The sequence below is a fragment of the Marmota flaviventris genome, chromosome 10 (assembly GCF_047511675.1).
Source record: "Marmota flaviventris isolate mMarFla1 chromosome 10, mMarFla1.hap1, whole genome shotgun sequence".
In the NCBI taxonomy this organism is placed as follows: domain Eukaryota; kingdom Metazoa; phylum Chordata; class Mammalia; order Rodentia; family Sciuridae; genus Marmota; species Marmota flaviventris.
The window spans coordinates 9,951,885-9,976,453 of record NC_092507.1 but is presented as its reverse complement, the minus strand read 5'-3'; the positions used below and the strand labels follow the sequence as shown (position 1 = coordinate 9,976,453).

The window sequence follows — 24,569 nt, the reverse complement described above, 5'->3', positions numbered from 1 at the left end:
TGAAGATCAGTCATGTCCTCAGGGGTTCCTCTCTCCCTGCCTAAGTGGGCACATGAACTGGTATGTTAGGAAACATAAAACCCAAGTGACAGTTAATACACTGAGTAACTCTGACATATGTGTGTAAATTCAATGTGGCCCGTTGGGATGGTGGGGCATCCCTCTAATCCTGGTAACTCAGGAGACTGAGGCAAGAGGATGGCAGGTTCAAGGCCAGCCTTGGCAAGTGAGTGAGACCCTGTCTCCAGGAAAAAAAATACGAGGAGCTGGAGATGAAGATCAGTGGTAAAGTGTCCCAAGGTTCAATCCCCAGTACCGAAAAACATCATTTCTGTGTATATAGAGAGAGACATATAGGAGGGCATGGCCAAAGAAATCCCAAAAATGATACATTCAGTTGATTTTCCCTAAGACCAAAAACAGATTTAACCCTTTCCTGTGTCACACTCAGGACTCTAAAAGTCAAATACTAATAAAAGTCAGTCAATAATATAGAGTGAACAATTAATGTGTCCTTCATTGAGACCCTACTCTTCAGGTATTCCCTTTCAGGTATGGACTTTTGATTAAATCAATTAATTGGGGGAAAAAAAGAAGTTCAGTGGGATTAAGTGGGTGGAGATTCAACTATTTAACCAGATAACTCTGATTGGAGCTAGGAGTTGAAAAGAGGAGGGGGAATTAGAAAGACCCCATAAAAGCTTCAAGGAGCCATAGAAGCACAGAAGCCTGGAATCTGTGTCACTGTCTGGCACTGCTAGGATTCAGAACTCCCTGCCAATCGTCCAGCTCTGGTAAGTCACCAAACCCCATGGAGACCCCATTCAGGCTGCCTGGATTTAGTCCCAGCTACTCAGGAGGCTGAGGCAGGAGGTTTGCTTGAGCCCACGAGTTCAAGACCAGCTTGGGCAACTGAATTCAAAACAGAACCTCTATGGGGTCTAGTCTCAGCCACTCTTACCCAGTGACCTAGAGCCTAGGAGAGGTAGCACATGTCTGTAAACCCAGCATTTCTGGAGGCTGAGGCAAGAGAAGCACAAGTTAGAGGCCAGCCTCAGCAATTAAGCAAGATCCTGTCTCCAAATAAAAAATAAAAGGAGCTGGAGATGTAGATTGGTGTTAGAGCACCACTGGGTTCAGTCCCTAGTGCCAAAATAGAAACAAAAAATGGTGACACGTAGTTTGTGATGGCAAAAAGAATATCATATTCTGTCTCTCCAAAGGACCAGATGTCTGCATTTCTTGTCTCTAAATGCAGTTTTGCCTTCATCCCAATAATTTTGATTTCTGCTTTGGTTTAGGTCATATTAAATTTCTTTCCTTCTGTTTTTCTTTTTTTTAGATGAATTTCCACCTCTTTATCACCTTTAATTTCAAAATACTTCTTCCTTTGCATCTTCATGGTAACTTTGATTCCAGTTAGAGAAACAGACTCAAAAAAGTAGATGGGACTCAAATGAATTGCTACTGCAGTTTTCCAAACATAATTGTCCTTCCTTCTCTCTGTGTCTGATAGTCTTAAGACAAGTGTCTACTTAAATAATTTGACACAACATCTTCAATGGTTGCTGGACTGGAGCAGGCATTTCAGTAAATATCTGTTGAATGAATGAAGAGTAAGGAAACCCTTATTCAGAGCAAAGCACTTATGTTCTTATTTAACATTCAGCCACTCAGTACCTCAATGTTTCTTAACACTCTCATGCTTGGGCTTATTTGCCTTCACTTAGAATGTTTTTTTTTTCTGGAACCACACAATATTTTTCATAGACTGCACTCTATTCTGATCTATTTCTTTCCTGGGACTCCACTCCAAAGTGGCATGCTGTCATGTGTACAAGATATATGTGACAATCGCGCCTCATCTCAGAGTTAGAATTTTCCATCTCTTACTTCCAAATGCTCTCAAATACTATATGTGGCTTTTAACATTGCTTACATTTAAACTGTTCATGGTGGTACCTGTCTGTAATCCAGCTATTCAAGAGGCAGGAAGATCATGAGTTTGAGACTTATCTGGACAACTTAGTGAAATCTTGTCTCAATATAAAACAGGGTTGGGAGCCAGGTGTGGTGATGGGTGTCTGTCATACCAGTGGCTTGGGAGGCTGAGGCAGAAGGATTGCAAGTTCAAAGCCAGCCACAGCAAATTAGCAAGGCCCTAAGCAGCCTCAATATAAAAAATAAAAAGAGCTGAGGATGTGGTTCAGTGGTTAAGTACCCAGAGTTCAATCTTTGGTATCAAAAACAAAGAGGACTGGGGATGTAGCTCAGAGGTAAAGCACCCTGAATTTAATCCTGTGCCATAAAGTTAATAAATACAAACCAAAAAGTGTAAGGGTGTAGCTCAGTGGTAAGCTACCCCCTGCTTCAATCCCTAGTATCACCATAAAAAGAAGAGTATAAGTAAGTAAATTAATTTAAAAATTGCTAATTTTAAAAATGAAAACCAATGACACCCACTTTAGTTATTTATTTACTGAAGCTAGGGATTGAACTCAGGGACACTCTAGTACTGAGCTACATCCCCAAACCCATTTTATTTTTCATTTTGATACATGGTCTCACTAAGTTCTAGGCTGGCCTGGAATTTGTGATCCTCCTGCTTCAGTCTCCCAAGCCATGGGGTTATTGGCCTGAACCACCAGGCCTGGTTTGCCACCCAAAGAGTGAAATTGGATCAATCGATTGCCAAAGCAGCCACTTGGCTGAGTGGTTTCCTCTGGGTGAGTATAAGGTAGAGCTATGGAGCTTGGCTGTGAATGATGTGTTTGGGCGGGGCAGCCCCCAGGATCTTTCCATGCAGACTCCAGAGGATGAGCAATGAACACCACCCACACTGCAGGAGCTGGCAGGGTGCAGCCTCCTGAAGGACAAGTCCAGGGCTGCCGCAGTCTGGCTGGGCACAAAATCACAAACCACTCAAACAGGAACAAACTTTATTTCCAAAACTCCCGCCAATGCCATGGACGTGGCCTTCTCCTGGGACACACTCCACCAACAGGAAATCCCTCCTCCGGAATTCTCTCCTACCGCACTTCCCTAACCAATGGGAACTCTCCTGGAGTCCCACAAGAGCTCCAAAGTAGCAGGCCTAGGCAGACAGCAGGGGTCTAATCTCCAATTGAATGCACATCTTAACATAATCATTATCATCTCAATGGCTTGCTGGGGTCACCTTTCAACCACAAATGCCATGCATCATTCCTACTTGGCTATGGCTCTCAGCATCCCCCCCTTCTCTTTAATTAAACAACAAGCAATGTGGCTTAGGGACCGTGCCTGTTAGGTTGTCTAATACAACATATGGTCCTTACCCATCATCGGATGAGCTAACCTCTAGGCGTCAGCCTCCTGTGTTAGGTTGGTACCACTGCAATTGGATCATACCCATCACTGATTACTGGTCCAGCATACAGCCATACTTGTGGATAGGGCTATGAACCAGTGAGGGGGGTGAGGTTCTTTGCCTCACCTCTGTTGGCCCCCAAATTTTAGACCATCACTAGCAGAAGGGAGGAGGATACAGAAATGCCATGACACCAAGCCAATTGACGGCTCCTTTGGAAAAACTGTATCACCAGTGACACCATCAGCAAAGATACACCAGCACTACCACAATTCGCTGCACCAACAGATAGTTCACAATGCATACAAGTGATACATAGTCCAGGCAAGTTCTGCAAGCAGTTCAAAGCAGAGGAATCCATCAATATGTCCATTTCCTCCCAAAGTAAATCAACTCCTTGATTGAGCATTACTTGTTGAGTTATTATTGATTGATGCATCAGTTTACACAGTTTGTTGTGATAACTATCGAAGAAGCTGTAGTTTGGTTTTATCTTTGTCTTCACCGGCACTGGGATGAAGATAGGAATTCTGGCAATGATGCTAAAAAAAAATATGTAACATTCCAACAGGTACTAAGATAACAATTTTCTGAACAATTTACATTATCCTGAACAGAATTATTAAATATAATGAAAAGGAAAGGTGAAATTAAACAAACAGATCTGTTAACCTCCTTATTTGTACACATATTAAAACAATCCTCAACAGCTGTTTACCCAATTTAAATTAAACCATTAAAATCATGTGAATAAAAAAAAATTCAGATCCATTTTTCATGAGCACTCCTCATATATGATATATGGACATATGCACACACAGACATACAACACGAAACACAAGTGTGCACACAAACGTACAACACATAAGACAATAGTAAAGGCCTTGTAGCTTTACACAGGTGAAATCTCCATTGCAATGTTTAAAAACTCCACAGTCAAAAAATAAAACTGATCAGAAAAATATTAACCTAGGTCTGTATGAGCTCAAAAAATGAAATAGAACTTCATGATGTGAGAAAAGGCAATAATAAAATAGATATTGAAAAAAGCATCCTGGTTAATCGCTGTCACAAATGTAAGAATAGCCAAGCTGGAGCTCTGGATATCAGCTGTTATGGATTTGAGTCAAATCATCTTCTTTTTGGTCTGTAGAAATCACTTTGGTTAGGATCTCTGGAATCCAAATTGGCTGCTGTTCTCCCTGTGGAAACACACAAACAGAACCCCGCCTCCAGACAATCACTGGGTCAGGACCTTTCCATTGTCCTGTTAGAATATCTTTCCAAAGTACCTTAGGCTTGTGTACATTTTTTCGATACATATGCCTTTCCACAGCACTAAGCCCTGATGAATCCAAATTTAAAAAGTTTAGAGTAAAAAGGGTTATTTTAAGTTTATCTTTGGGGGATATATACCCCTTTCCAATTCCCTCTTTTTGCTTTAATAAGTATGTTTTAATAGTTTGATGAGCTCTTTCAACTATGCCTTGTGCCTGTGGATTGTATGGGATTCCTGTTATGTGAGTAATGTCAAATGATGAGCAAAATTGTTTAAAAGAGGTAGAGGTATAGCCAGGACCATTATCGGTTTTTAACTGTTTTGGAACGCCCACAGTGGCAAAATTTCGTAAGCAATGAGCTATAATATCTTTAGTTTTTTCTCCGGCATGAAGGAAGCCCATCAAAAATCTGGAAGAAGTATCAACTGTAACATGCAAATATTTTAATTTTCCAAATTCTGGCACATGTGTGATGTCCATCTGCCAAATATGATTAGGTATCAGTCCTCCAGAATTGACTCCAAGATTAACTTGTGGTAAGAAGGTCACACAATTTTGACATTGTTTTATTATATGTCTGGCTTGTACCTTAGTTATTTTAAAGCGCTTTTGTAAAGTATTAGCATTGACATAGATCCTTTTATGAAAATTTATTGCTTCTTCTAGTGTAGAGAAAATATGTATGCCATGTGTAGTTTTATCTGCTAAATCATTGCCCAAACTAAGGGCTCCAGGCAATCCTGTATGTGCCCTGATATGTTCTATAAAGAATGGATCTTTTCTGTCCCAGATTAGACTTTGTATAGTGGAAAACAAAGAGAAAACAGTAGAGGAAAGAAGAAATCCTACCAGCATCTTCAAGGGATACTATAGCATTAACTATATACTGACTATCAGAAAATAAATTATAGAATCTTTAAACATCACAAAAACTTATAAAACTGCATTAAGCTCTACCTTTAGAGCTGATTGTTTGGGTACTAAAAATGTAACAGTTTGATCAGGGGTAACTACTGCTGCTGTACAATTATTTGACCCATCAGTGAATATATTTGGAGCATTCATGATAGGTGTTTTTCTTCTCATTTTTGGAAAAACTACAGGATGCTTAGACCAAAAAGACAACAAAGGATTAGATGGTAAGTGATTATCAAATGTAACATTAGATTTACACATGATTATTGCCCAAGTATTTAACTCATTATCTAACTCATCAATTTGATCCATAGTATATGGAGTAATAATTTTATTGGGAGAAATTCCAAACACTCCCTTTGCTGCTTTTATTCCTTTGAGTATTAATTGTCCTACAGCCTCAGGATACCTAGTAAGAATAGTGTTAGGAGAATAAGATAAATGTATCCACAATAATGGACCTTCTTGCCAAAATACTCCTGTAGGAATATTTTTTTGTTGGTAGTACAATAAATAATAAAGGCAAACATATCAATTCTATCCAAATGCATATTTTCCATATATGTTTCAATAATTTTTAATGCCTTTCTTGCATCAGGCATTAACATGCGGGGTGAATTTGGATCTGATGGACTTTTTAGGATATCAAATAAAGGTCCCAACTCTCCTGTTGGTATGCCTAGATAAGGCCTTATTCAATTTATGTCTCCCATTAACTTTTGAAAGTCGTTAAGTGATTTGAGTTGATCTACTCGTATTTGAATTTTTGGTGGACGGATTGAGGATAATAGAACTCCTAAATAATTAATTGGAAAATTTACTTTATCTATTGCTATCTCTAGATTATATTTTTTAAAATAAATTTGTAAGTGTGGCATAACATTCTAGCAATATGTTTTTATCTTTATGTGCTAATAATACATCATCCATATAGTGAAATATTTGTAGTTCAGGATTTTGATTTCTAAGTGGCTGGATTGCTTTGTTAACATAAATTTGACACATAGTTGGGCTGTTAGCCATCCCTTGAGGGAGTACTTTCCATTCATATCTCTGATCAGACCTTCATGATTCAGTGCAGGGAAAGTAAATGCAAAACGTGGACTATCCTCAGGATGAATTGGAATTGAAAAAAAAGAATCTTTAATATCTACAGCTAAAACATACCAGGTTTTTAGAAAAGCAGACAATTGAGGAATCCCTGATTGAGCAGGTCCCATAATAACCATCTCATTATTAATGGCTCTTAAATCATGCAATAATCTCCATTTACCAGATTTCTTGTTAATGACAAAAATGGGAGTATTAAGGGGAGATATGGAAGGTTGTATTTGTCCCTCTGCTAATTGTTGTTTGACCAGGTCATGGGCTACTTGTATCATTTCTTTAGTAAGGGGCCACTGAGGAACCCATACTGGTCTTTCTTTTTTCCAAGTAATTTTGATTGTCTCAGTGGCCCCTTCTGAAAACCCAATCCATGTCTATTTATTCCTTGATCTATTTGAATTGGTGCTGCTATACCTTGTTCTTGTTCTCCTAGTCATTTTTTCTTTCCTAAAACCTTGTCTAGTCCTAGTAGTGGGTGCATTAGGATTGATGTTATTTGTTAATGTCAAACCTAATTGATCTAGGAATCTCGTCCGCATACATTTATAGGAAGATAATCCAATACATATGGCTGTATAGTTCCTTCATATCCTTCAGGATCCTTCCAATCTAATACCATTGCACTTCTATGGGGATTAGTCACCACTCCTAGGCCTCGAAGCTTTTGAATGGCTTGTTGTAATGGCCAATGTTTTGGCCATTCTTGATGAGTTATTATGCTAAGGTCAGCACCTGTATCAAGTAGCCCATTAAATTCATGTCCTTGAATACTTAGTTTTAGCATTGGGCGAGAATCTAAATTTAAAGACAGCAAGGCCAATCTATCAGCTGTGGGTCCAGAGAATTGTGTGGTGGTGACCCCTTTTCACTCTGTCCCCTCTCTCTGGTTTGTCCAAGAGCTGGAGATGCCTCCTCACCCATGTAGCCCCACTCCATTTGGCTCTTGAATAATTCAACTTTCCATTCAGTCATGACCCTTTTATGACTTGGACAATGATCACCTAATGGAAACTTGAAGCCCAATATTTTATGGAATCTTTATAACTTTTGAAGCACTCAGGAAAATGGAAGGAAATCCCTTCTATGCAGGTTTGTCCTCTGTCCAATCGAAGCCTTCCCGGGCTCCTCTTGCTTCCCTGCCCAGCTTCTACTTGCCACTAAAGCTCTGGACTCCTCCAGAGACCCTGCTCCTAGACAAATAAGGACCCAGAACCCTCCTCCCTTCTTCTATTGGCATTGAACATTGTAAAGCCCTGGGCAGCAATGTCCCTGGCCAAGGCCATACTGAAGATAACATTGAAATACAAAGGACAGACTGGCTGGATAATCCTGTGCGGTAGGAGACCATAAAACAAAACATTTGCAAATTGAGTGAGAGGCATTTCTAGGACATTGTATGGTTGAGAGGTCTTGGCATGATGCCTGAGAGGGGTGATGTGGAGTTTCAGGGCACACTCGTAGATTCCCAGTCTGGGTGTATTGCTTATTTTTCAGAAGGCAACAGTGTTGGCTCTGCTTATCACCTGGGTACCAGAGACAGCAGAGTGAAGGTGTCTGCTGCGAACCATTTGGAGTCTGCAGGCCCATTAGATGACAGGTGCTGGGATTTGGAATTGCAGGAAATCTTGCATTTATAATTTTATCTATTGCACCTAACTCTTGGGTACATGTCCAACCTCCCTTTAGGTTTCTTGACTGATGGGTTGTTAAATTGTACAAGGATTTATAAGTTGTATTCTGTGAAGTTCTCTACAGTAGTAGGGCACCCTTGGGTTCAATCCCCAACACACACACACACACACACACACACACACACACAAAGACTCAGACTATTTTTCCCTGTACCTTAGCCATTGTGGAAAAGCTGTGGTCTGTGGTTCACTATGACCTGAATAACTCAGATGGAAGTCTCCTACTATCCCCAGATAAACTCCTTTGGAGAGCAGGTTAGTGTTCTCAGTTCTGTGGGCAACCACAGGTGCATTACCCCACTGAAAAGACACATTCATCCGAAAGAATGGCACACGGAGACAAGTAAAGAATGGAGGGTATACTCAGAATGGCCCTGCACTATTGTGATGCCATGAGGTCCTAGGCTCCAGTGTCACTGATCAGCACTGATCAGCCACTGGGTTAGCTTCCTGACCTTTAAGTTGAAAACTGTGGAAAACAGCAGAGTCTCTGCCGCAAGTTCCCCAAGTTGCTCGTTTGCAACCATCTATGCAGGGGTCATGCCCTATGTACCTCTCAGCACAAATCTACTTCCAGAAATTCAGATTCCTGTTTCTGACTCCTAAGACACATGTCCCCATCGGTTCCAAGTCTCCCTATGGGAACCAAGCCCCTGTGACCCAGGCCTCCTACATCAGCTTTTATGTTCCCACTTGTGTTAAGTAGTGCCCTAGCATCCTATTTCTAGTTCCCCTTGGAGAGACAGTCATGTCTTACCTTTATTTTCAAGTGCACAGGAGAACATTTCTCATATATGCATCCCATTAGGCAGGCAGCCAACAGCGACACGGACTGGAGGGCAGGTTATTGATAAACCAGTTGCCACATCTATGGCAGGGTTTAGTATAGAAAAGGACATTCTTTGGCTCTCTCACATCCCTCAGTGTCGCCATCAGCTCATCGATGAGTTGGAAAAGTCTCCCTGGGTGGATGGCACCCTGGGCATCATAGCTCTCCAGAGGGGCAGGGTACTTCTCTTGGCTCAACCGGGTCAGCCTGGAAGTGTGAAGCAGCAGGTTGCTCAGGACCGACATGGAGATGTCATTCCCATTGAAGCTCAAGACCCTGAGCTGGGAGCAGCAGCTCAGGACAGGGAGGATGGCCTGGAGCTGGGAGTTGGTGATCCCACAGTCCTGCAAGTTTAGGGTCTCAAGGGTGGCTGCAGCATTCTCTAGCGGAATTACGAGGGGCTCAGGACTGAAACTCCTCAATTTGCTGCCCCACAGCGTCAGGTGTATTAGCTGGTCGAGGTTTGGAGACCCCGACAGATCATTCCAGTCTGGATCTGAGAGCTGGCAGTTGGTTATTGAGATGGTCTCCAGGGGGGTCTTCAGGAGTCTAAGCAAATATCAAGCAGTTAGTTCTGAGGATGATGTCAAGGCAGGAGAAGACAAATTGGCCCAAGCCCAAGGACACCCTTATCTTCTGATGATGGTCTCCACCCAGGACTCTGCCTGTTGCAGAATCTCCTCATTCGTGTCACCCTGTCTCATGCTGAGCCTTTCACCCCCACTTGAGTGACCAGGTGGGTCCATCATCTCTAAGGCGCCCCTCCTGGCTGCCAAGCAGAAAGCCACAGCTGTAGCAGAGGGGGTCAGGGTGAGACATGCACAAATAACAAACCCAGGCAAGATGGAGCCACACAAACTGGGGTTGCCTTCTTGCGGGGCTCACACCTGTACCCTCCACCCCTGCTCCTCACCCTCCAGTGCAGAATTACCACCCAGAGCTCAGAGCAGCCTTCCCCAGGGGGCATTTAAGGCAGGTCCTCTGCTCCCCGCTGGAGAGCACAGAGCTTCCCTGTTACAAGGTGTAGGTGTGGGGGCTTCCCTCCTCCAGCGCCCTCCCCTCTACCCTGCTTCTCCCCACCTTTGCTGGACAGGCCTCCCAGGGAAGAAACATCACACCCACTCACTAGCTCGTCTCCCCCCACCGGGCTCCCCAGCAGAGTTCTTCTCCCCAGACCACGGACCCCTGTTTAGGACTCTGCTTCTGTGTGGGGGTTTAGGTGAGACCTGGCTTCAGGACCGAGTGAAACAAACACTTCATTGACTTTCTAACATCTCCATCAATGTTAAGTCACCATGGCTGGCACACAGCAGGTGCCCGCTGAAGTTTCATGTGACAAAAAGTTTGCTCTGATGTCCTAGGACAGTTCCCTTTGCTTCCTCACCTGAGCACCTGGCACAGACGGCCTTCTAGGAGGAAGACACCATCCAGGTACAGCCTCCGGAGGCTGTCCATCTTGGCAAACTGTGAGGTAATGTCATCCATCAACTGATCTCTCTCCTCCTGGGAAGCATAGGCAGACACATAGACGTGGGAGAAGAAGAGCTTCCTCAGGTTGCTCATCTGGCCCCAATAGGTAGCAAAAGTAGCCAAGGTGGACAGTCTCCAGAAACACTGCACGTCCAACTGCTGGATAAAGTCCAGATCCAACCTCTCCAAGATCTTCTCAATGGTATGGACGGGCAAAGAGCACATCTGCAGCTTCTTGCAGCACAGCTGTATCAGACCCTTCCTCTCATCCACCCAGTGAAAGAGGAAGGAGTGGAATGCATTCAGGGATCTTTGCTGAAAGCGCAGGTTTACTAACACCTTCAAGGGCAGAGTGGGCCCTGTGTCTGGAGAGGCCTTCACTGTTTGCGTCTCCTTCATGACTCCTGGTGAGCAGACATCGACCACGGCTCCAGACCACGTCCTCCAGAAGTTCCCATGAACCTTCCGCAAATCCAGGGAGCTCCCTTCCAGGGTCCCCCTCACCTGGGGGGATCCTGCTGGGCAGCCAGCATGTCCATCCCATCCAGTGCCACTCGGATCATCCCCAGCTATAGCGTATTCATCAGGGCCCCCAGGGGCAGGCGGGTGAAGGGCCAGGCCTGCACCATTTTCTTCAGGACCTCAGTGTGTCTCCGGTTGAAGGCCTCCATGAAGAGTGGTGGTAAGAGTTGTATGGGCAGGTCCTCCAGAGCTAGGATGGCCCTGTGTTGAGAGCCATATCCAAGTAGGAATGAAGCATGGCATTTTTGGTTGAAAGGTGACCCCAGCAAGCCATTGAGATGATAATGATTATGTTAAGATGTGCATTCAATTGGAGATGAGACCCCTGCTCTCTGCCTAGGCCTGCTACTTTGGAGCTCTCCCGGGACTCCAGGATAGTTCCCATTGTTTGGGGATGTGTGGTAGGAGGGAATTCCGGAGGAGGGATTTCCTTTTTTGGAGTTTGTCCTGGGAGAAGGCCGCATGCCTGGCATTTGTGGGAGTTTTGGAAATACAGTTTGTTCCTGCTTCAGTGGCTCATGATTTTGTGCCCAGCCAGACTGCAGCATTTGGCGTCTCATACGGGGAATGCCTGAAGCTCAGAGGTAAGTGAAATTGCTCGCCCTCTGAGGGAAGGCGAGAGAATGGGTGACCATTTCCAAAAATAATGTGTTCTGGTTTTGATTTATTTTGTTTTTGTTTCGAGCTGCCTATCCCTAGAACTTTCTCAGGCAAACTGGGAAAAATGGTTGGCTCAAGGTTTGAAGTTGTTCGGCCCTGAGGAAGAGAACATTGATACAATGATTTTTTGTTCCATTTCTTTCATTCTGTTTTGGTTTTGTTTTGTGTTATCTTATTGGGTTGTGTTATCTTTATAGTAGATTAGAAATTAGTAAAAAACGAACTGAAAAAGTTTTAATTAAATTGTTAGAGGTCAAGACTATGGTAGAAAACATGTTAGATCAAGCAAAAGAGAAGGTCTCTCCAGCTAGTCAGATAGAGGAAGAAAATTTAAAGGAAGAAAGCTTAGAGGAGAAACAGCTATCAGGGGGAAGCTACAACAGGAGGCTGCTACTAGCTCCATTCTATCACCATAGGGCATAATTCAACCAACAGCTCCACCTATAGAGACAGTTGAGTGGCCCTCAACCCCCGTAGTTGAAAGATGGAATCCTGAGACAGGACCTCAAAGATTAGCATGCCCTGTACTTGAGCAGGCAGGAGGGCAGCGAATTCAACATGCTTTAGATTTCAAAACAGTGAAGCAGTTAAAGGAGGCTGTAACAACCTATGGTCCCCAAGCACCCTTCACTGTAAGCATGGTCAAATCCATTACCAACTTGGACATGACACCAGCAGATTGGGCTAGCATGTGTAAATCTGTGCTAAATGGAGGGCAATATTTGTTATGGAAGGTTGCCAATGAGGAATTTTGTACAGAGACGGCTAGGCGAAATGCAGCAGCCGGTTACCCTCAAAGAAATCTAGACATGTTGTTAGGAAAAGGACCTTATGAGGGTCAACGGCAACAAATTGAATATGATCCTGCTATATATGCACAAATTGCTGCAGACGCAGTTAGGGCATGGAAGACTTTACAAGGACATGGAGATTTACAAGGTCAATTATCTAAGGTAATACAGAGAGCTAATGAATCTTATGCTGAATTTGTAGATAGGCTTATTCAAACAGCTACCAGAGTTTTGGGGATACAGAACAAGCAATGCCATTAATAAAACAACTGGCTTATGACCAAGCAAATTGTTGCTGCAGAGAGGTCATTAGACCATGGAAACATGAAGATTTAAACACATATATTAAATTATGTAGAGACATTAATGAACAAGGGCAAGTCTTGGCAGCTGCAGTACAATAGGCTTTAGATGCCAGGCCAAAAACGTGCTACAATTGTGAACAAACAGGACATTTTAAAAGTAATTGCCCCATAGGAGGATGGTTTAACAAAACTAAGTATCAAAGGAATAGAATACCGGGTATTTTCCCACAATGTGGTAGAGGGAGACATTGGGCTAATGAATGCCGTTCTCAAACCACCATAGAGGGTATTCCGTTATCAAAAAATGGACAAGGACCAGGTGTTTACCCACAATATCATGGAGAAAGGCATCAGGCTCCATTGCCAAAAAACAGACTGGGGGGCCCAATGCTCCGGGGCCCACAAGCACAAATATACAGGGCAATGGAGGAACCCAGCAACACCATCAGGGTAGTGCCCAGGTCACATTATCCATTAAATCCCTCATCAGACAAACCAGAGGGAGCACAGGGTTGGACATCTGTGCCTCTGCCAGAGCAGTTCTAACTCTAGAGATGGGAGTTCAAATCATTCCCATAGGAGTAAAAGGACCTCTTCCCCAAGGAACTGTATGCTAATTATTGGGAACACAGTTCTTCAACACTAAAAGGACTTATGATAAGTCCTAGGGTAATTGATCCTGATTATGTAGGTGAAATAAAAATTATAGCTAGTTCTCCAGGAGGTATATCAGTAATTTTACCAGGAGATAGAATAGCACAATTATTAATAATACCCAGCCTGCATGATAAATTTTCCAGTCGCACTGTAGAAAGAGGTTCCAGGGGATTAGGCTCCACAGCCTTCCTGGGACTGAGAGAAGGGAGTCCTCACCAGCTACTTCCTAGTTCCAGGATTTGCCATAGAGAGTCTTGGTGCCTTCCCAGGGCTTTCATGAGCTCCACAGAGGAGCTGAGAACCAAGACCCAAGAGTCAACTCACCAAGGGGAAGGGAAGGGAACATCAAGAATCTTGGTGGTGGGCCAAGATCTAAGTTAACTTTTGTTCCTAGAGTGGAGACTTGTCACTGCCATCTCTAGGAAGTAGACCTGTGAGAAGGAAGGTTGAGGAAGAGCAAAGTCATTTCCCCAAGGGAGGCCAGTATGTGGTAAAGAAGAGTCCTAGGTGAATGGAAGAAGGTGTGTGGTCATTGTCCTGGGCCCTCAGGCCAGGTTCCAAAGAAGCCCAAATACCCGGATGAAAGAGCAAGCTGTTGAAAGGATGTGATCAAGTCTGCTCTGAAAAGAGAGGGACAGCATCAGTAAGGAGGGAGAGCAAGTGTTGTTATTGGGCAGAAAATGGAGGAGGTTTTGAGACAGATGTGAATGGGCTCATGGTGTGAGGTGATAGAAGGACTGGAAACATCCACCTCAGAAGCGGGTCATGGGAAGGCACTGGCCAACAGAGTAGGGGATGGTTCTAAGTGAGTCTGCATGGAAGCGACTATGATGGAGAAGGACAGCATAGCCCCCAACTTTGTGAGGATGTCCCTTCACATAAGAGGAACAGGACAATGTGGATTGACCAAAAAGGAATGAGTAAAAATTAGAAAGCCACAAGCACAAAAAAGGCTAGGTGTCTGTAAGGGTTGGTAGTCAGCCCCCAGAACACCTGGAGGATTAAATATGTAGCCCCAGTGTCTAGGAGGAATGAGATGGGCCTACCTGACATATGCAGAGTTACCCTGAATTTATCTCTTTAACACTCATAGTAATTGAAGAGATCCCTGATAACATTTGGGATCTAGAGTGCCCTGAGTTTCCGTGGAGTGATGGTAGTGGTTGGGTGATGGAGACCTTGGTCTTGTCAATCCTCTGCAGCCACTCCAGGAGGGCTGGATGTCCAGGGGCTCCTATGGGCTTGGAGACAGTCAATGGCCCTGTGTCCTTCTTGATGGCATTTAGGACAAAGACCCAGAGGTGTACAAGGCTTAGGGCATGTACAAGCCTAATGACCCATCTGACCACATTTAAAACAGGGTCTAAGCAGACCCAAGGAACACTTCCTTGGGCCAATGGAACCAAGCATAGATGCTGAGGCCAGATAGATGGCTTGAGAGAGCATCTGGTATCTCTGATTTCAGGCCTTCTCATCTCCCTAATTGTACACCTTAAAGGTGACTTCCAGAACCTCACTTGGGGAGTTAGGGGGCTCCTCTCAATGTGCCTTCATTTGGCCTTAATATCAGGGAAAATTTGGGAGAACAATTATGTCCTCAGTACTTGTCTACTGTCTGGAGCCTCAGGGTCCAGATTAATATATTGTAATAAAGCCTTAGTCAGGCAATCTAAAAATGCTGAAGTGTTTTCATTATTATCTTGGAATTCTTCTTGGAGTGTTTCATAATTGATAACCTTATGGCTGCCTTTCTAAGTCCTGCCATGAGGCAGGTAATGCATTGGTTTCTAGTAGTTATTCTTCCAGGAAAATTATAATCCCAGTTGGGGTCCTGGTCAGGGACTGCTTCAATGTCAATCAGATGGGCAGGGGAGGACTGATGTATAATGTATTCAGTATAATATCTAGCTTGCTTCCAAACTCGACTATGGTCCTCAGGCGGGAGGGTGTTAGACAAGATTATATGGAAACCATGGAAGGTCAAATTATATGATTGAGTCAGATATTGAAATGCTTTGATATATGTGTTGTGGCTTGAAGTATGAACCAAGCCCACTTTTCTGTCTGGGAAAGATCTGAAAAAGGGAAAGACACATGAACCCGGGTTATACCACCTACCCAGCCACCTAATGTATCAGACACAGAGATGTGGGTTGAGCAGTGGTAGCCTGTGAGCATGTGGCAGGATGAGAGAAGCTGGAGGGGCCAAGGGACCAGCTGTTGTGGTAGCTTCATCAGAAAGAGAACTGTGGCAAGGTGGGTGTCTCACCCACTGGGTCAAAGGAGGAGGAGTCCTGGGTAGAATCTTCTGTCCCTTTGGAAGAAGGTGTAGGGGAGGTGAGGGCTGAGAGGACTTGTGTGGGATAGCAAGAGCTGAAGAGAGAGGGATTAGGACATGGAAAGGAGAAGGCCTGAGCATATGACATCTCTTTCCATTCTTCCCAACACTCACAATAGTTGAAGAGATCCCTGATAACATTGGGCTCTAGAGTGCCCTCAAGTGGCAATTGAGAGTCATTATTCAAAGGATATTGGAGCCAGATGTGATTGCACAAGCAGGTAAGTTTTGCGGGGTTTAGATCTGGGGTGAGAGAGACCCTAGGTTAGCCAGGAGGAAGCCTAGAGGACTCTGGGAGGGAATGGATGAGGAGCCACCCATGAGACATAGGATGTGAATTTAAACGTGGGCCATCCCCCAGTATCTAGTATCACCTAGTTGAGAGCATGGGTATGCTCAAGTGGTTGTCAACCCCGCTGGGTAAGTGTAAGACCAGGATCCCATAGAGGTATTGGGACCCAGCCAGGACAATGTAGTAGGGGCAAAAGCCCGTAGAAAGTACAGATACCCATAGATGGGAGAAAAGTCCATAGAGAATAACCCAAGGCTGAGAGGTCGTCTCACCAGGAACAGCTCCCAATCATCCTCGGTGGCTTTGTCTCAAAACTCAGGACCCAAATAAATGACCACTTATACACTGAGTCGATAGGAGGTATCAGCAGTAGCTGTGAATGTTGTGCCGGGGGTGTCCCCAACCACATAGAGTGCCAGACGATCAACCGTCACTTTCTGGGAACTGTAGGTCCTTTAGTTTGACTGGAGATGAAATGTCTGGTGGTGGGGGCAGAGAGGGCCTTTGGCTGAATGGAGAAGCTGGTTCCATGATGGAATCCAGATTGGGGCCCTGGGGAAACTCAGTGAACCTCAAAGGGGAGATTGGGCACACCAAGGAACCCGATCTTGGGAGGCTCAGGAATCAGAGCCAGGTGGGTTCTAATATGGGTGGTTAGGGTTGGGTGGGAAAACAAAAGTTTTTCCTTAAAATGGCTGCTGTCAGTTAAAATGGCCATCCAGATACTAAGCAAGAATCTTATACTTCTCAGGCCTGTTTGCTGAGCCAATCCCCCGCCCCACCAAAAAAAACAAAAAAACAAAACAAACAAAAAAAACCCCTTTACCTTGTAGGGGAACAAAAGCCTGTTTCTCTGTCCCTGTCCCTAAGGGTAGTGTAAGGTTTTAGGAGTCTCTGCTGTGTCTCTAACAACTCCCTTCAAATTTTTCTTTTTGTTTTAGTACCTATTATAAGGCCAGATTCATCGGAACCCCACTAGACCTCCAGGAGCCAAATCTGATGCAATCACACAAGAGTCTTTATTGCAAGCTCGAGCCTGGACTCACAACCGTTTAGCATGCAGCAGTCCCAGGGAATGAGTCCTGGCCCTTAATTCAGTGACGATTTATAGTTTTTTGGGGGGATACACTATGCATCACAACATCACACAGCAAATCATTTCACACTGTGGGAAAATCAAACAAAAATGATTAGCACATTCCCTGGTGGGAACAAGCTGGGTAAGGGTGATTGGTTATTTCAAGAGGTGGATACATTTGAACTGATTGGTTTAAGCTGTGAGGCGTGTATGCACTAAACTACATGGTTTCCTAACATGTTATCAATCACCAAAACTACTGTGAGGGTCACCTGGCATTTCAGATATGTTCCCTGTCTCATTCTGCTATGGTCTGAAATTAGGTCTCAAGCATTCTTTGGTCTTGCATTGCTGAGTCAAGGCTATCTGGTCACTGCAGTTAGGGGTAGCTATGTGCCTAGAAATGCTGGATCATTCTCCCCCCCACCCCCGCCACCCTGCTTTGGACAGGCCCTGCTCTGAGGTAGAGGCTGGTTATTTCAAAAATTGAGTCATATCAATTTCTCACTGTAAGGTCCTTGCTTAGCACCTGGATGGCCATCTTAAATGACAGCTGGCATATTAAGGAGAACATTTCACTTTCCTGCCCAAGGGCATTTGAGAAAGTCTCACCACACCTTCATACCAACCCAACCCTTAACCATCTGCATGAGAACCCACTCGGCTCTGATTCCGGATCCTGCCCCATAAAAGTCCCAGAACTGAAGCCTGTTCTGCCCCCCTCTCCTATAGAGAGATGGCCTTTACTTGTCAAGTGTGAAAAATCAACTCTCGTGTGTATCTCTGCCTGGTCTCTGTCTTTCATTTCTTGCTTATCTGTCTCTCATTCCTCACTTTCCCTTCACCCCCAACCTGGGTTATCTGTTGTTTTTGGAAAAGAATCTTTAAGGACATCAATTTTATATGCCTGTGCATACCAATTAAAAAATGTATTCGATTGTTTTCATTTGGGTCCTGGTTCTTTGTTAAGTAATCCTCACAGAGACAATTTTCTTCAAATTAAAATGTCCCCCTCGAGTCACATCAATATTGAATTTATTTATTCATTTATTTGTTTATGTGCCTTTGTGGTTCTGGGGATGGAACCCAGGCCCTTCCACATGCTAGGCAAGTGCTTTTCCATTGAGCTATGTCCCCAGGCCCTCAGTTATTTTTTATGAAGTTCACTCATTTCTGTAGAAAAGCATAAGTTCTGGGTCCCTAGATTATACAGGTGAAATTGGCCAGTGTTCCAGAAGGGGATCTAGACTCTTTGATGCAGATGCACAAAGGAATGTGCATCTTTGAGTAGCACTCCAGGGAGTGGAACCCAGTCCCCTTCTGACCCAGCCACCCTCACACACCCGGGCTTGTTTGTCATGACATCCTACAGTTGTGGGCTGTCTCACAGGACAAATGAACCTACAGTGAAAAGATGAGGAATTCAAAGAGCAGTCTGGGTGCTTTATCACCAGGGCTGTGTGGGGACACATGCAGCTCACAGTAATCATACAATTCAAGGAGTCTGGACACACCAGAATATCTTCAAGTCCCTTTTTGGTCATGAAGATCCTTAAAAGAACAAATGATGACAAATCTCAAACTGCAGATCTTCCTTGCATTTATTTGATCCTAATTCCAGCAACAATGCAGAATGAATGTTGTTGAACTTTCCATCTGCCCCACGTGCAAGCTAGACTTAGAGCCCAAGGAAAGCAAGTGTCATAAACAGTGGTGAAGCACAAAGATCTCTGTGTGGGGGCCAGATGGGCTGGCTGTGCATGGCTGGGACTGTTCCTAGAGGTAGCTCCGGTCTGATTACACATCAAATTGGATTTCCATTCATTATGCGTGGAGAAGCCTTCAGGTTCAAATTAAAACACACACACACACACACACACACACACACACACACACACAGGCAGCTTTAGGAAACCTCAAATAAAAATTGGGTGATTTCCTTCTCCTCAGATGGGAAGCTAAGGCTAAGGTCACTGCACAACCCCACCAGCATGAGTCCTCAGCAGGAGCTGTAACTTAGGGGATTATGGTCTCAGACCAGGCAGCAAGTCAGGGTCACACATTTCCCCAGAGCTACCCTATCCTTACTCATCCTATCACCATCTACTGATTAAAAGAGGCCATCTTGTGTCCCTAAGTAGGGAGAGACTGGAAGTGTTAGAGGAAGATCTGTCAGTCATGAGCAGCCCCCACCTCACCAGAGGTTGTAATTTATTCAGTTTGAGTTAGAAATGTTTGCAAGTGTCATCTACATATATGATTCTACTATTTTGCTGAAAGGTAATCTGGATACCTTTATTGGTACACATTGCTAGTTTAATTGAGGAAAGACTACCCAGCAGGATGGCAGGCAACGTTTGGTGAGGCCCAGAGGCTCTGGCCTGTTGCCGGTGCAGCCAAAGCCCAGGACCCAAGGCTTCTGGGCCTACACAGAGACCCACAAGGAGGGGCCAGTGCTGAGTGTCTAGATGGCACTGAAGTCCCCTGAGGAATGGTTTTCTTCCAATTTCACGGACCACTTAGAATGTTCCAGGCCTGCTGTGGGCACCTGTATGCCTTAAACCACTGAGTAGCCGCCACACATAATGACCAATTTCAGTTTGATACCTGGAGTTCCCAGGGCTGAACCTCATTGAACACCAAGAACCCAGGGCCATCTTTCTCCATAAGCACCTGGAGAATCCCAAGGTTTAAATTAGAAATCCAGGTAAATCCATCACAGAGGACATGAGAAGACTAACCCTGAGTTTCCGTATATTTCTTACTATTTGTTTATGGACCATCCATGAAACAAAATACCTTCTTCATATGTGCATGAAGCCTAAATCCCATTCTAGAAATCCAGGTCCCTAGTTATGACCCTATACAGACACGTATGGCTGTATACAGAGGGTCCAATCTTCAAGGGGTTCCTTTCAATGTGTCCCCTGCTTCAGTTTCCTTTCCCCATCCACATTTTAAGCAGTGTCTGAAATGCTGGGCTCTGAGTTTCCTTCACAATCATACTACATCCTGGTTATACCTCCAATTGCCTAGAAGACAGCTTTTTATACACACCCAACTAGGCAGCTGTTGGACAGGAACAGTGAATGAGGCCCTGGTTGTAGAGGAACATGCGGCCACATTGAGGACATGAGACAGTATGGAAAATAAGGACGTTTGGCTGCCTAAAGTCCTTCAGTATTGCTGTGAGCTCAGCACAGAGTTGGGAACATCTCCCTGGGTGGATGGCACCCTGGGCATCATAGCTCTCCAGAAGGGCAGGGTACAGTTCTATGCTCAACTGACTCAGCCTGGCAGTGTGAAGCAGCAGGTCCCTCAGGACTGACATGGAGATGCGGTTCCCGAAAAAGCACAAGATCCTGAGCTGGGAGCAGCAGCTCAGGGCAGGCAGGATGGCTTGGAGCTGGGAGTCTGTGATCTCACAGGCTTCCAAGTCCAGGCTCTTCAGGGTGGCTGCAACCATCTCCAGAAGTATTTGGAGGGGCCCCAGACTGAAATTGGTCAGTTTGATGCCCCTTAGATCCAGGTGTCTGAGCTGGCTGGTGTTTGGGCATTGGGAGAGATAATTCCAGTCGGAATCTGAGAGCGGGCAGTTGGTTATTGAGAGGGCCTCCAGGGGGGTCTTCAGGTGCCTAAGGGGAAACAAGGCAGTTAGTTCTGAGGGAGAAAATGAATTGGCCCGAACCCAATGTCACCATGGCCATCTGAACCTGGTTGACATTTTGTAGAATCTGCCCGTTCAGGTCACCGCATTTTAGTCTGAGCCTTTTATCACCACTTTTGTGACTAGGTGGATCCACCATCTCTAAGACGCCCATCCTCAATAACAAGCAGAAAGCCACATCTCTGATCAGAGGCGGTCAAGGGGAGTCATGTACAAAGGACAAACCAGGCAAGATGTGACAAAACCTACTGGGTTTAATCCCTGCAGAGTTCACACCCTGCACCCTCAGCAAGGCCTGCATCCCTGCTTCTCACCCTGGACTGCAGAATTACTACCTGGAGCTCAGAACAGCCTTCCTTACATGAGCATTAGAGGTAGATCTCTGTGCTACCAGCTGGAGAGCCCAGAGCTTCCCTGTTGCGGGTACAGGTGTAGGGACTTCCCCTCCTTCATTGCCCTCTCCTCTACCCTGCTTTGCACCCCTGTTGCTATATAGTCCTCTCAGGAAAGGAACCTCAACCAGTCTCACTAAATCCGGTCCCCATCAGCTGGTTTCCCAGAATGGTGGCACCTCCCAGATCATGGACCCTGGTTTAGCTTTTTGCTCTAACACAGGTTAGAAGATGGAGCTTCAGGATACAACAGGAACAGATGATGGGTTATTTACCTTCCAGTGTTTGTTCACCATGAGAGTGTCAGTGGCTGGCACACAGTAGGTGCCCTTTCAGATTTACTGATACTGGTCTGCAGAGGAAGCTCATCCCCCTTACTTACCTCAGCACCTGCTCCAGGTGGCCCTCGAGGAGGAGGACAGCATCCACACAGAACTTCCTCAGGCAGTCCATCCTGAGGAACTGCAAGGTGAGCTGGGCAAGCAGCCACTCCTGCTCCTCTGGGGAGGTGTGGGCAGGCACGCGGACCTGGGAGACAAGCAGCTTCCTCAGGTTCTTCATCTGGCCCAAGAAAGGAGCATAAGCAGCCAAGGTGGAGGGCACCCAGGTGCAGTGCACTTCCACCTTCTGGACAGAGTCCAGCTGCAACAGTCTCAGGACCTTCCTGGCGTGGCCGATGGGCTTCCCAAAGATCTTCAGCCTATTGCAACACAGGTGCAGCCTGTCCCTTCTCTGTGTGACCCACAGGAACAAGAGAGTCAGGAATTCATCCAGGGGCCCTTCTGTGAGGCACAAGTCTATGAATATCTTCAAGGGCAGCTTAGCTGCCGTTGCTGGATCAAGTTTCAATGCTTGATTCTTCTTAATGTCCTCTGGTGAGCAGGCATCCACCACGGCTCCAGACCACGTCCTCCAGAAGTTCCGTGGAGCCCTCCGCAAATCCAGCACCTGCAGTTTCCACCTCCTGCGGGAACCACAGCAGAGTCTCAGCCCTGAAGCCCCTTCCTTCCCCTCTCAGCTGATGCTCCCTGCTCCACCTTTTCCTTCTGTCTCAGTATTCTCCATCTACCTCCCTCCAATCCAGCCTGGTGTCCCCACATGTATAGTCTGAGTCAGGGACAAGGACAACCTCCTTGTTGGGTCACCACAGATGCCACAAGCACCTCCACATCTGGAAGCCTTTCCCAGATGGGGCTTAGCATGGCCAAGGCCTCTCAACCCATCCTTGCTGGCAGCACAAGAAGCCTGTGGAGCACACTTCAGCACCCACTCTCCCTGCCTATACCCATCCCTTCCCTGGCACCGAGGGTGCTCCCTTCCAGGCCACCTGGGTCCCCCTCACCTGGGGCGATCCTGCTGGGCAAGCAGCATGTCCAGCCCATCCAGTGCCACTCGGAGCATGTCAGGCTGTGGCTGCCTCATCAGGGCCCCCAGGGGCAGGCAGGTGAAGGGCCAGGTATGCACCATTTTCTTCAGGACCTCAGTGTGTCCCCTGCTGAAGGCCTCCACAAAGAGTGGTGGGAAGAGCTCTATGGGCAGGTCCTCCAGATCCAGGATGGCCCTGGACTTGTTGCTCAGCAGACTGCGCCCTGCCAGCTCCAGCAGCGTGGGTGGGGACTGGATGCTCATCCTGGGGAGTCTGAAAGAAGAAGGATCCTGGAAAATGGTCCAGAGAAAAGGTCACTATCCCATCCATTGCCAGCCACTAGGAAGGGGGTACTGGGGAGTCCAAAAACTCACCCCATCCTTAAAGGGGGAAAGCCTTTGCTTATTACTTTGTCCTTATAAAATGGAAATTGGAGTGTCATGTGACTTAATGCAGTAGGATCCTCTGTTTCAATAACTACAGAGGCTCAGAAAGGAGTTGCCCTCACATGGGTGATGTTATTTTTAATATAAAAAAAATTAAATGGGCAATTATAAAGCATGTGCCCATATTATAAAACACTTGGAAATTACAAGAGAGTCTCATGAATGTCTCTTACACATGTGAGATTCTGCTACCTTAGGGGGGAGTTGAAGAGAACAAACAGATCAGAACAGAGTCTGTGAACTGTTGCATGAGATAGTTTGAAGCTTTTTGTTTAGTTTGTTTAAACAAATTATAAAATCACAAAACTACATAAGCCATAAAGTATAATTTGGGTATGAGCCGATATTGAGGATTGAATTCAGGACACTCAACCAGTAAGTCACTGCTCCCAGCTGTATTTTGTTTTTAGTTGGAGACAGATTCTCACTTATTTGTGTAGCACCTCGTGCTGCTGTGGCTGGGTTTGAACTCTAATTCTCTGGCCTCCTTAAACTCTGGAGGTGTTGGGATTACAGGTGTGTGCCACCATGCCCAGAAAAACAGTATAAATTTAAAGGCACACAAAATAAATATTTTTATTATCAGAAAATAGAATTCCAATCAATTAGAATGAAATAGGATTGCAATTTACTTCCTTGGTTAAGTAATTTTAAATTGGCTTTGCCTGGAGCTCAGTGGAAGAGCACTTTCCTAGGACATGTGAGGCACTGGGCTTGATCCAGAGCAGCAGGTAAAAATTATTCAATGTTGCGCTGGGGACATACCTCTCTAGATAGAGTGTTTGCCTCCCATGCACAAGGCCCTGGATCAATCACCATACCACCAAATAAATAAATGGATAAATAAATAAGTTATATTTTCCATATAAACTTTAAAAAAACAACAATTAAAAAAAAGTAAAAGTGCAGGGCATGCATGTACAAGCCTGTAATCCTAGGGTCTCCGCCAACTGAGACAGGAGGATCATGGGATCAAAGTCAGCCTCAGCAAGAGCAGGCGCTAAGCAACTCAGTGAGACCCTGTCTCTAAATACAGCACAAAATAGGGCTGGGGATGTGGCTCAGTGTTTGCGTGCCCCTGGGTTCAATAGCCCATACCAAAGAAAGAAAGAAAGAAAATTGAAACTGACATAAACCAAAGTGGAAATCCTAGTGTTCAGGATCAAGGTAAAACTACACTGAGAGGCAAAATCGAAGTTCTAAATTGGTTCATGAGAAAAGACAGAAACAAAATTGTTCCTGAATCTGCACAGGTGAGGCGGGAACCGCGTGGTGCTCAGGGCGGTGAGGGACTTATGGGATCTGTCCAGGTGTGCAGGGTTCTCGGAGCCTCAGCAGGCCAGGCTGGTTCTCCTTGGGCTCCAGGACTCTTGTGTTTCTCTTCTGGCGCCACAGAAGATTTATGGACCTCTCT

General features: G+C 45.2%; 1 protein-coding gene across 1 annotated transcript; it reads right to left on the bottom strand.

Annotated features, from left to right (window-relative positions):
• Positions 1 to 11,210: 11,210 nt before the first annotated feature.
• On the bottom strand, positions 11,211 to 23,088 carry LOC114082541 (PRAME family member 20-like). The gene is made up of 7 exons (XM_071618575.1): positions 23,084 to 23,088; positions 22,686 to 22,982; positions 21,726 to 22,307; positions 20,519 to 20,919; positions 15,846 to 15,890; positions 15,633 to 15,651; positions 11,211 to 11,364 (listed from the first exon to the last, which is right to left on the bottom strand). Exons 1-7 carry the CDS (start codon positions 23,086 to 23,088, stop codon positions 11,211 to 11,213), a joined length of 1,503 nt encoding a protein of 500 aa, XP_071474676.1.
• Positions 23,089 to 24,569: the final 1,481 nt, after the last annotated feature.

What these genes read in the sequence shown, in the direction of transcription:
- LOC114082541 (XM_071618575.1), bottom strand. An exon ending in GCCCAGCAGGATCGCCCCAG is followed by an intron (nt 22,308 to 22,685) that starts GTGAGGGGGACC and finishes TGGTTCCCGCAG; the next exon opens with GAGGTGGAAACTGCAGGTGC. An exon ending in GGAGAGCTATGATGCCCAGG is followed by an intron (nt 15,891 to 20,518) that starts GTGCCATCCACC and finishes CTTCTTCCAAAG; the next exon opens with GGACAGAAGATTCTACCCAG.